The following is a 12,873-nucleotide window of genomic DNA, read 5'->3' on the forward strand; positions in this document are numbered from 1 at the left end:
GTTCAAACCAGTACTCACTGTTGCAGTAATAAACACAATTTCAAAGTAAGAACTGATGTCTTCTGAAAATAGGTGCAACAGATTTTTCCACAATTTTGAGGAAGGGAGAACATTTGACTCTTCTCATACCGAATATTTTAACCCCGACATTAACACTACTATAATTCATCATAAACAATGACTGTCTTTGTTGTGTTTTCTTTACAAATCTGTATATGTGTTGGTTTAATAGTACAAAAGATAGATGAAAGTTTCAAGTCATGGCTAGCTTGAAATTTCCAAGTTAGCATTAATTGCAGCGTGGTTTAATAAGTAATTATTTCAGCTACTTTTAAATGCCAAATATTTTCTAGCCAGATAGACTTGGTACTGGGATCAAAATAACTGAGAAGAGAACACACTGTGGGCTAGATGCATAAATAACATTACAGATTTGTACCTAAGTTAATTGGAGATTTAGGTAGTAAACCTTATTCAGAAATCCCTTGGGCCAGTGCTAGCAAAGTATGATCCATTTGTATTATGTTTTGGACTTATTCATGTTTACTCTAAACAAACCCATGTAAATTATTTGCTTATGCTTGGTGAAAAATCAGCATTTGCAGGGTTATGTAAACTGGCATTTTGAAAATATATTTTATAGCTTTTTTTTCTAAATGCAGAATCCTTTTTCTAGTTAAGCTCTTTCTTCCTACTCCCCCACCAAAGACATTGGGTGGTACTTGGTTTATTCAGGAGTAAGTTCAGAAGTAAACAGAGTGTGAGAAAGACATTGCAAGTGTGTGTGTAAATACCCATAAACCCTTTAGGTGTTCATCTCAAATCCATTGGCTATCCGTCTGGACCTCTTGTGAAAAGGCACACCACTTCACCATTAGATGACACATGTGAATGTGAAAAATATAGTGGGCCTACTAGATCTTTCAAACTCACAAGCCACATCTCCTGACTGTTTCACATGCAGTTTCCGACATAAGTGTGACACACAAAATGTGCTTGTGAATTAGGCCTTAGGTTTTTAACTAGCAGCAGGTATGTTATTGTTACTGTTTTCCATCATTCTGACTCTTGTCTACCCTTAATCTGTTCATTCACCAATATAACAGCCATATTTTATTTTACTTAGTTACTTTTCTGTTGCTTTGCTTTGCTTTATCTGCCTTGTTTGTGTCAGTCTTGACCTGTTGAGATGGGAGGTTGGGTTGCAGGTTTGCTTTTAATATTTACCTTTCTTGTCATGTTTAACTTTGACACAATGATTGGCTTCCACTGTTGTTCTAGGAACCAATAGAGAATGTTACGTGTCTATTATTCTTTGCTGCGCCCTGTGTTTAAGTCTCTTAAATACTTGCATTCCATTGATCGGACACGAAAAAATTCACTTGTCCGGGACTTGTTCCCAAATTTAACACACTGCCATTTTCTACCGTTTTATGTATCAGATGTTGTTGTTATCTGGCAGGGCAGGCAGCAATTACATTTTATTACAGTTACATGCATTTCAATGGAAGCAGGCAATGTTTTGCCCTTGATTCTTCTAGAAAGCACTTATCACCAATTTTCAGTGACCATCCTTTAGAAAAGTTCCTTATGGTATGCGATTTTGCAAACTTTTTTCCACGTTTTTTCCAAAAGAACATCAGTGTCCCCAGTTCTACATATCCACATGAAGCTCTGGATAAAGAGCTATTTGATAAACCATTTATAGCATTAGCTTTATCAAAGAGATCAGCTATAAGATAATAATAGGCATTGTGGTGCCATTGCCAGTTAAGCTCACTAAGTCTTGAAGATGTAGAGAAATTACGTTAAAGTCAAAACCCAAGAAAATCTGCACTTTATTTAGAACAAGGGATTTAGTTTCCCGCAGGTACTTAGTCTGTATGGTTTATACATTTTCAATAATTTTCTAGCAGAATGATCCATGTTAAGAAGGCTTGATGTTTGTGTTCTGGATTCACGCCTCTGTTTCTTCAGTGACACCAGCCAACAGCAAGTGCCACTGCATCTTGCACTTAAAACACACATATCTACTTCTGACTATGGTGCGTAAACTGCAAGTTCCCTTTCTATTTCGGGATGTTGTTATAGAAACATGCATAGCCGGGCAAAGCCCGGTACCAGAAGGAGATGCATCCATTGGGAATCTGATGAAGAAAAGCACTTCCATTTGGGAAGACCAAGAATGGTACACAACAAAAAGGACAAGAAAAATAAGCAAATAGGGAGTAGATGGCAAAGGGTTGTACAAGGAAAAATCATAAAGTGGCTGTAGAACTCTAGTGGGAAATCGAAAAAATTACTAATTTGGCAAAACATTGATAGCTGAATACTCATTGTTGTCAAGATGTAGTCAGAGCGAATTTGGAATTTATTAGACGTAGGCCTGATCTAAACACCTGCTTTGAGAATACAACACAATGCTGCAGTTTATCATTATCAGGGTTTGGCATCCTTGCCAATCTCTGCAAATGGTATTGTCCCATTTACCTATGCCATGCTTGCTATGGATTTTTAGAATCATTGTTATGTACAATGTACTGAGACTATATATGTAGGCCAATCTATTCTGTACTAGCATACATGCAGGTGTTCCACGTTCCTTGTTTAGCTTCCATATCACACATTGTTTTTACGATGATTCTTTAACTTTCCTTTTCTCTTTTTCTCTCTTGATTCCCATCTAATGTAGGGTGACCAGTTGGCTCCATGTTCACGGTGGCATTTTTGTCCATGGTATTGTCTCCTAATTTCTACCTCCCACCAAAGAGTAATAATTCAGAATTTTGCTCAGCCAGCAAACTCCAAGGAAGAAAATTGTGTTACCATAATTGTTGGCCGAAAGTATTCTCCTGAAATTGGTCTACTCACATGGGGAAATGTATTTATTGATTGTAAGGTGATGTTCCTTACAAAGTAAATCATTGATTGCTCAACCCATTTTGCATCATTTAACAATAGGACTAACAGGTTTTCCATGTGGCTTTACAGTACGGCTCTGATGTACTACAACCTCTTTTCCCCATGTTGTCTCATTGCCTCAGTTAAAAAGCTGCAGGTTAGTTTGCAAGTTACTGAAAATGCCTCCTTTCCTTGATTTGCTTATTGAGAAGATCACTGTTCACGGTTGCAAAAATGTTGAAACCAGCCCCACACTGCAGAAGACAACAACTCAAATGAGGTAGGGGGGGCTTAAATTGTTGCTGCATTACAGCAGATCTACATCTGAAAACAGCCCTCTATCATTGTCTGTTTGGCGAATACCAGAATGGCAGATAACCCACTCTAACCCCACTGATGTTCAAAACATCTGGAAATTTCCTTATTCATTAACCAACACCATAATTGATAAGGACACAAAACTGTGTGTTTACTCAAAATTTGAGGAAGCCAAATTTTTGTTTCCAGTTTCAGACAATACTTGATAATTTTAGGCAGAGACTGTATGTTCTTTATACAAGGCATACATTGATAGACACCTCCCAGATGGGCAACTAAGTGTGTACTGCATACGTGTCCTTGGCAAATCACTGACATTCAAGCAACCAAAAGTGATTTAATACCTGCCCGGCATAAATACTAAACAGAAGATTTGTGGGATAACTGTCTTCCTCAAGGAACCACTGAATCCCTTTGTATTTTCATTTGATACATATATTCTAGGAAAGTGCATGCTTTTGGGACTGAATCCATCTCCATCTGGAGCACATGCAGTTCTCACCTTGTCTGATTTGCATTAGACCATTGTGAACGTGTGGTGAATAGTTCTTTATTGCTTGATTAATAAAAATCATTGCAATTAAAACATTAATATCATGGATAAAAAGGAAACAATTCCCTAACTCGCCGATCAATATAGATCTGTGCACACAAAAAATGTTTCTATGTTTACATGCGGTACTAGAACATTGATACCACATATACACATCTTTCATCCCAGTCGCTCATTAATCATAAAACCAATAACGTATTATGGTCAGATTCCCAGGAATATACAATAAAAAACTATAGACCTTATGTAACATGGTGCAGAAATGCTATAAAGTGCCTAAGTGCGAGAACTGTAACCATTATGTACCACTGTGCAAATGAGCAATAAAGTGCCTTTATGCTTTCATATACTCTTAAGAGTCTGATTACCGACGTTGCCTAAGTGCGAGAGCTTTAAACATTATGTAACATTGTTCAAATAAGCAATAAAGTGGCTCTATGCTTTCATATACTCTTTAAAGACTGACTACCAAAGTTGCCTAAAAATAAAATCATTATGTCAAACTGCAAAGATATTCAAAGTGTCTGTAGCATAAAAACAACTGCCTTATATTTTCGGAACCATTAAAATATTCTGTTAACATTAGGTATACACGAGTAGATGTAAACTACAGACAGCAGCCGTTTTTCCGCAATTGTTAATTATTTTTTATCATTTGACATACCGATGGAATAATTTCAGGCGATAAGCATAACATAAGGGCCTGGTGGGCTGATCTTACCCCAGCCTTGAGGAATAAAGGTTTTAATAGTGCACAACATGTTTTAAGCAATTTAGGCCATGCCCACACTATATGTAATAAGTTTTCACACGACCACCCGCACAGTCTACATTCTGTAGTTGGCCATTGTTGTATCCAGGTCAGCTTGGTTGGGTATATGCCAAGTCTTCATTTTAAAAATGTTTCCTTCATGCGAGCCAAGAAATAGGCATTAAATAGGGCTGGATTTGCAAGGACTCGTGCAAATCAATCACAGACCAAGCATGAGATTCTGCCACTTAAACTGCCTTATGAATGAACTAAATGAATTAATTTGAATCTTAAAAAAAAAAGATTGTTTAAAACTGAGCATTGCCATTAGTGGACGCCCTGACTGCAGATCAAAACTCTGAAGGCGTGTTAAAATATTAGACCATTGTGGTTTTAGCATGGCAGTTGTCCACTACTTTGAGGTGATTTGTTGTTTTGTGATATTCTATTTACATCTTTACAGTTTAGAGCACCAATAAAACCCCAGTGCCAAGGGCACTTGTGTCACCTATTAACACCTTAGAACTTTGACCCAGTCAGATCACATAGGGAGACAGATGCATGTGGTCTAATATGTGTATTATTAATTAATTGATTATTAAATACCTGAATCAAACTCCCACACTGGTGATAAATATAGGGCTCTCTCCACTCAATCCTTTCAGAGCATCTGTGCTATTACATATGGGGACCAACCATATGCAAATCACTATTGGACCCGCCATGAAGAAGCAGTTTAGCCGGAAGAGCTAGACCATACCTCTTCTAAAAGCAACACAAGCAACTCTAGCTGTGAGGTGAGTCTCTACGCCACAGAAAACTTATGACTGATGTCTTGGTCCAGAAGAAGAAACGGCTAGAAGAGCCCACTGCAGCAATCAGCACAGTCGGTCAAGTGTCCCGCTGATCCCAGCTTCCAAGTTCCTTTTCAAGGTAAAGGCGGTAAAGGCGGGGCCAGGCTAGCAGGGAGAGCGGCCAGGTGACAGGCGGCGCGGGATACCGGGACTTCTGGGAAACGAAGTCCGGCTTCCGAGCCAAACACAGCACTGAGACCACACTTATCGCAGCAACAGACGACATTCGAACTCTTCTGGACAATGGAGACACAGTCGCCCTCATCCTCCTCGACCTCTCCGCTGCCTTCGACACAGTCTGTCATAGCACCCTTCTACAGCGCCTCAAAAACATCGGAATCCAAGGAAAAGCACTGGAATGGATCACCTCGTTCCTTACCGGAAGAACCCAGAGAGTCCGCCTCCCACCATTCAAGTCTGAGTCCTCTGAAGTCATCTGCGGCGTGTCACAAGGATCGTCACTCAGCCCCACCCTCTTCAACGTATACATGAGCACCCTTGCGGCCATCGCCCGCCAACACAATCTCAACATCATCTCCTACGCTGACGACACTCAACTGATCCTCTCACTCACCAAAGACCCTAACACTGCCAAAACCAACTTACACGAAGGAATGAAAGAAGTAGCCGAGTGGATGAAGCACAGCCGTCTGAAACTGAATTCAGACAAAACAGAAGTCCTCATCTTAGGCACCTCCCCCTCCGCCTGGGATGACTCTTGGTGGCCAGAGGCCCTTGGAAAAGCACCCATCCCGACGGACCACGCACGGAACCTGGGCGTCATCCTGGACTCCTCACTCTCGATGACCAGACAAGTCAACGCCGTTTCATCATCCTGCTTCAACATTCTCCGCATGCTCAAAAAAACATTTAGCTGGATGCCCATTTAGAGAGACTCACTTAAAAAATTATGGACTGAATGCTTTTTCATTAATCCACCCCCCACAACACTAAGTTTCATTGAGACAGCTCAGACTGTAGAGATTTCTCACAGTGCCGCTTTGCCTTATTTTTGACAAACTTGAATTTTAGAAGTGTGTTAACTTCTAATCGGAATGGGTCAGCTGGTAATAGTTGAATGTCACCCTATCAACTTGCCTTGATCAAGAAAGTTTTAGCAACACAATTTAAACACACATGCAGACCACTGCATTGCCCAAACATGACCTCCCCTGGCTGTGATTAATTCATATTTGTTTTCAAAATCCGAAAATATAGACAGTTTATACGTGTGTTCCAAAGTGAGTAGGGAGGCTGAATTCTACAGTGCTTCATGTTAGGAAGTACACAAAACCAAATTCCAAACAAAATTGTCACAATGAACACGGAGCCATCATAAGCACCCTTTCCACACTTGAAACTTGTAAGATGTTGATATTTCTGTACCTTCTCTGTACCCTGAGCCGTTATCGTCCCCTTCCAAGCCCTGCCCTCTTTCTCCCTCCCTTCTCCTCCCACCCTTGCACCACAAAGTGCCCTTGAAATTCTTGGCTTTACTGTCTGTCTCATCCAGGAAGCAAACAGCAGGAACTGGGGACTCCGCAGCCGCAAAATAAATCGCAGTTCATCACGCCACAGAATCTCGGTTAGTATGCATGCATTGGCTGTATGGGACTGAAAGGCCTACAGTGAGAAAAGAGTTCTCTTTGGGATTGGGATTTCTTTACAGCTATTTTTAGAGTGTCTTCTGTTTCCAGTGAAGCCATATCAAAGTTAGAATGCTATTTTATGAAAATATATGTGTGTGTGTGTGTGTGTGTGTGTGTGTATATGTATATACCAGCTCCAACTCTCCTCCAAATCCAGGGAAATCCCAAAGGAAGACAGCACTTGCGGGAGCAGGTTCGGTAAGTTTATTTACACAGAAGGCTGGCACTCAACAGCAATGTTGTTGAGTGCCAGCGTTCTGTGTAAATAAACTTACGGAACCTGCCCCCGCGAGTGCTGTCTTCCTTTGAGATTTCCCTGGATTTGGTGGAGAGTTGGAGCTGTAATTGGTATGCGGCTGCACCCCCGCATTTGAGTAGCACCCGCCTGAGAGTGCACCTAGTGTGTGTTTTGGAGCGAGTGTATATATATATATATATATATATATATATATATATATATATATACACGTACATATACAAAAATCCTGTTTTCTCATCCTCAGAGAAGATCTAGAGATGGCTTCATTGGCATCAGCATTCCCTCCACCTCATCTGTGTGCAAGATATTAAACATTCTGTTTGATAGATTGTAGTTTTATAGCATCTGAGTTTAGATTTAGAAAGCAAACAACTACAGTCCCAAGGATTTACACATATGAAAAGTAGATGTTCTTGATGGGGATGATTGGAAGAGGTGAGGATCTCTCAGGAAATATTTTAGAGTTTCAGGATTGTGAAAATTCCAGCATGTGTGCCTTGATGTCATTTTACATATTCTTACTTCTTAAATAATCTAAGGGAAAGTGCATGCTGGCTTTAGTGTTCAAACCTGGCATCATACAAGTCATAGTTTCACTCATGCGGTTTTAATTCTATTCATCATTTTGGTAATTTTGTTTGGCGTTCCTTGCATAATTGTAAACCGTATTTGTAAGAGCAATCTGTAAATCAGGCCTTACACGCCAACGTACTTCCCAGATCAACAGGCGGTACGTGTATATACTCTATCAGGTGAGAATATTCAGTGGTTAAGAAGTGACAGTGGCACATAAAATGCCAACTGTCAAGAACAGTCAGCTTGATATTGGAAAGCATCATTGCTTGTTCGGTCTCAGAGAATGATAAGTTAAGACAGCTCTTAACTTAATGCCCATCGTTTTTAAGAAGTTTATTGATCCCTGGGTTGACCACTGATAAAGGAGTAATTTAGAGTTTGACCAACAGAAATTCTTTTTTGTTTTGCCAGATTGATGTATATCTTGTTTCATACAATCAGTGGGAAATCCACTGCATTTAAACGTCAATTACTAGATTGCTGATGTTTCTACAGATGCCATTTGGGGCCAAACCTCTATCCAAAGTTCCAATAACTATGTTAGATGATGAAATCTCAACCAAACATATGTGAGTTATGTTACTTGATACTTGTTTAACATGCACTTGCCACCACTGTGACATTGAGGTACTCTGTCAGGACTGAATACTGGTGGAATGTCATGTTTTGTTGTAGAAGTGTGTGAACAGATTTGGTTGAAGTGTGTAAGATCCTGACACATGGTCCGGTTACATCACGGCGAACATCGTGCTGCTCGTATGCATGCTGGTGTTTAAAGGTTATGTGGAAGAGATCTCATAGCCCTTTCAACCTCACTGAATGGGGATAAAAGAAGTTGAAGTTAGTAGTGGTAAGAAAAGAACATGTGAGGCTTACAGATATAACGAGTTTTTGGGTAATGTGGGTGTTTACTTTGACATTAGAACATTGGTGGCATTCAATTGAGAAGGGTTGATGCACATGCAGGTCCATAAAGATCAAACCGTAGTTAGCTAAGGCCCCAAGTGTGAAACACATGTCTTGGATGAATGACTGCTAGCAGGGTGTGGGAAAAGGTTAACATTCTGAGAGTGTGGAATGTTTACTTATCCACCAGATGAGACCTAATATGAAACATGGAAAACAGTAATATGTAGAGTGATTATTGACACTAATAAAATGCACAGAAATCATCGCTCCTAGAAGAATGTATAAAGGACATTTTACAGTAAGAGATGGATGTACTGTGGCATTTTAAATAAAACCCTATTATCACAAAAGTGTTTAACTGTTCCACTCTATACGTCTGTATTTTTTAGAACTTCTCAAATGTCACAATGCATGCAATCTTGTCCTCAAGGGTGTTAGTGTCAACATTAAATATGATCGCTAGATCTTTGATGATGCAATTGTTTATGCCTGGATTTTTGGCCAGTTATATCCATGCCCTCATCACTTGTGATGTCCGTTTTTGACGTAATCTGTGATTTAGTCTCTAATGTCATTGTTGAAGTTGTGATCAATAATGGTTTGCCTAGATAAGGCTGAAGTGCAATCTTACTTGAAGAATTTCTTCTGTACTTTTCACATTTGGGCCATTTGCCTTATTGTCATGTCAACTTAAGTTATTTTATGTCTAGTAAATGAATAAGGATTTGTACGGATATGGCTAAATATTATTGCTTCAAACACTCCAAATTCCTAAATTCTGCTTTTCAAACATTCTGCTTCTCGTTACACCCGGGCTAAAATTAATCGTCAGATACACAAGAGACACCCGAGTTTTAAACACAGACTCTGTAAAAATTCCCAAATTTAAAAAGCAAATATCAGTCTTTGTGCATTTAGCCCAGGGCCACTGGAATTATTTGGCAGTGAAGGGTCAAACTATGTGGCAACGTTGGCTAAGTTATGTGTCAACAAAAGGCAAATAATGGTGCATAATGTTGGCACGTTCTGTGGTAATGTTATTTATCTATTTTGACAATTTAGCACAGTCTGGGCAAAGGATTAACTTCATTAGACCTAGTTTAAAACCTAAATACAGCAGTCATCACCTGAGAGGGTACCTATTAAACAATGCAAAGTGTCTGCCGCTGTGCAGCCCCACATGTGGAAACTTGTATTTAATTTATTTTTGATATGGTTGAGTTACATGACTTTTTTGAAATCTGAAAATTATGTGGCAAACAGTGCATTATGTGGCTGGCCTTCTTTAGCAACTGGCGAGTATGGATAATTGAGGGTAAGTAAACAATTTAATAAATAAAACTAATTTCGTAGCGCACCCTGCATCACATTTTGCGATGCAGGGCGCGCTACGAAATTTGTTTTATTTATTAAATTGTTTACTTACCTTCAATTATCCATATGCTGGTTTTTAGCACCCCCCACCCTGCCCTTCCCCCGCCCCGCCCTTCCCCCGCCCCGCCTCTCCGCCCCACCGAAACTCCCTCCACGGGCCGTGGCTGGTAACAGAACAAAAGTCCTCACTGTAAGAACAGTGGTAGTGTTGGGGTTCTAATAATGGAAGTGTAAATTTCTAATGTAAATATTCACACAACAGGCAAGACAAGACTTTCCAGTGGGAGAGCCTTCTTAGAATTATAGGTCATTACCGTATGATTGAAAAATACATCTAAAATATTTCGTTCGTGGATAGTGTAGCAAACTTTTGAAATAACCACCCAACAAAGGAAACAGGATTCCGTTTCCAGTCCAATAAAAAAAAAAACTGGAACAGATTGAGTGGCCAGATTTGACTAAGTGTAGTTTTACTTGTTCTTTCTGTTTTTAATTTGATAAATGTAGTTCGATTTCAATTAATTTTGGTCTAAACTCCTATGAATGGCATTAGTAATTTCGGTTCCAGCGAAAAAAGAAATATCATATGGCAATTCGCTCATTTTTCACCATCTAGTCTCCACTTTTGGTAAATTAAATGATTACACTGGGAAAACCCTATAAAATGATAAATTAAAATGCTTGAACCACATGTGCACATTCAGACACAGTTCGTGGATTAGCTGGTGGCTGTGCATATATCAGTCTCTCTGTAAGTGAAGTGGAGGTAACGTTGACAAACTTTATAAATGTAGATTTCCGAATCAGTCAATTCAATTCAATTCAAGGATTCTTTATTCGATGATTAAAAATCACCATAAAAGCACATACATATATACATGATTTCCGAATCAGTCAATTAGCTGAATGTTTCGAAAACGTTGAATAAAATCACAGTCATTTGCATTAATAGAGTTCCATCAGTACACTTTGCAAAGTGCATATTTTATGCAGTCGGTAGTGGGAGTACCTGCCGGGCGGTGACATGGAGAGGGGGAGGGTTAGGGTGGGGGGTAGTAAACTATGGATTACGGAGGTATACAGGTAAGTAAACATATAAATAAATAAAACAAATTTCGTTGGGTGCACTGCATCCCCAAATGAGATGCAGTGCGCGCAACTACATTTTAAAAATTTTATTTATATGTTTACTTACCTGTAAACTTCCGTAATCCATAGTTTACTACCCCCCTTCCGCTTCAGGACTTTTTTCTGTTCAACTGCCTCTATTTAACTTTTTTGATAGAAAATGATCAGCTGAGGCCAGTAAAATATCAGAATTGCTGTCTGCTGAGGGACTTTATTTTTTTATTTAATTTGGCAACTGCCTCTATTTAACTTTCTTGATAGCAAACAACCAGCAGAGGTCAGTAAAATACCAGAATCACTTTAGCATTCTCTGGATTCCAGTCTATAGAAATTTCTTCAACGAGGACCTGTAGACAATAAATTTTTTTTAAATCTTGTATTTTCAGTGCTATGACCACTGAAGGCCCTGATTTTATGATAAAAACAGAGGTGAAGGCGAGGGTGAAGGCCCTGATTTTATGATAAAAACAGAGGTTTGGACTATATCATTTCCAACTGAAAGGCAATATTTCTCTCCGTGTGTTCCCATACCTGGCGTGTCACGTAGTTTGGTGCTTACTTTCCCTCCATGTTAAAGAACAGTAGGTGTGTCTGCACCCAGGCTAATGTGCTGCATAGCTAAATACATATAAAGTCCCTAAGGCGAGACCGATTGCTTTGCAAATGCTTGTTATCAAAATGAATACATCAATGTTTTCACAGCAAATTCTTTGTTAAATGTTAGTATATTGTCTACTGTGCTTCCTCGTACACCTGCTACCTTACACTTTACGTACCAGTGGCAATTTCTATGTATGCTTGTGCGACAGTGCCATTAACCCAAGTACTTTACATATCATAGTACATGCCAAGAAGAAGGTTTCCCTGCATAGCGCTAGAAATCCTGTTTTGTTTTCTTTCATTGCGGTTTCTCAATGTCTCAGGCATCATACTGCCTCACTTACATGCAGAACTGTTTCTGTGTATCTGGATAACACTGCTGCTTTTTGTCTGTAACATTGCTGCTTCATGTGCCATTGAAGCTTGATGGCAGTCGTGGCTACTTTACATGCCTACAGTATGTTCGGCGGTTTTAAATATCAGTATTAATAAGGCTTTAACATGGCAATAACTGCAGTGTTCTTTGCGTCTCGGGTGGTGAGTTTAATGACAAAATCACTTCTCCTGAACACAAATTTATTGTAGCTGCCATAGAGCCCTTAATGCAACTGCTTAACATGTCTGCAACTTTCTGGATTCAATAGTGCAGAAAGGGTGCCATGGGCCACACTGCATATAATTAAAAGTGGGTCCCTTGACCACTGCCGGACTAGTCAAATACAAGAATAATCAGGCGCAAGTGGGTCCCTCATGCCTGTGGGCCCTGGTGCCACTGTACTTGTTATACTTCTGCGCTGCATTGTCAGTGCCGCTAAAAGTTTATTTTCCCTAACGTTGCTGCTGTTTATTGAAACTGTTCTTTTTAAATCAGAACCCCTTCTGAATTATTTCATTAAAACCTCTGCTTCATATATGATAACAGTTCAACCTCCTAACTCCTGTTAACGTATTGCTTCATAAAGCAGTAACCTATCTACTTTACATGCCCTGCAACAGTTTTG

At 39.5% G+C, this 12,873-nt stretch overlaps 1 protein-coding gene across 5 annotated transcripts in view; it reads left to right on the forward strand.

Moving 5' to 3' along the window:
- PBX1 (PBX homeobox 1) overlaps positions 1-12,873 on the forward strand; it is a 437,616-nt gene that overhangs the window by 360,769 nt on the left and 63,974 nt on the right. For 3 of the 5 annotated variants that reach the window (XM_078641347.1, XM_078641363.1, XM_078641356.1), the window contains exon 7: positions 6,891-6,962. The exons of the other annotated variants lie outside the window; for them this stretch is intronic. In XM_078641347.1, coding sequence (XP_078497473.1) covers positions 6,891-6,962 — 72 coding nt within the window. The remainder of the gene's footprint in view (positions 1-6,890; positions 6,963-12,873) is intronic. 5 annotated transcript variants of the gene reach the window in all.

Source organism: Lissotriton helveticus, chromosome 1_1 (assembly GCF_964261635.1).
Source record: "Lissotriton helveticus chromosome 1_1, aLisHel1.1, whole genome shotgun sequence".
NCBI classification, from domain to species: domain Eukaryota; kingdom Metazoa; phylum Chordata; class Amphibia; order Caudata; family Salamandridae; genus Lissotriton; species Lissotriton helveticus.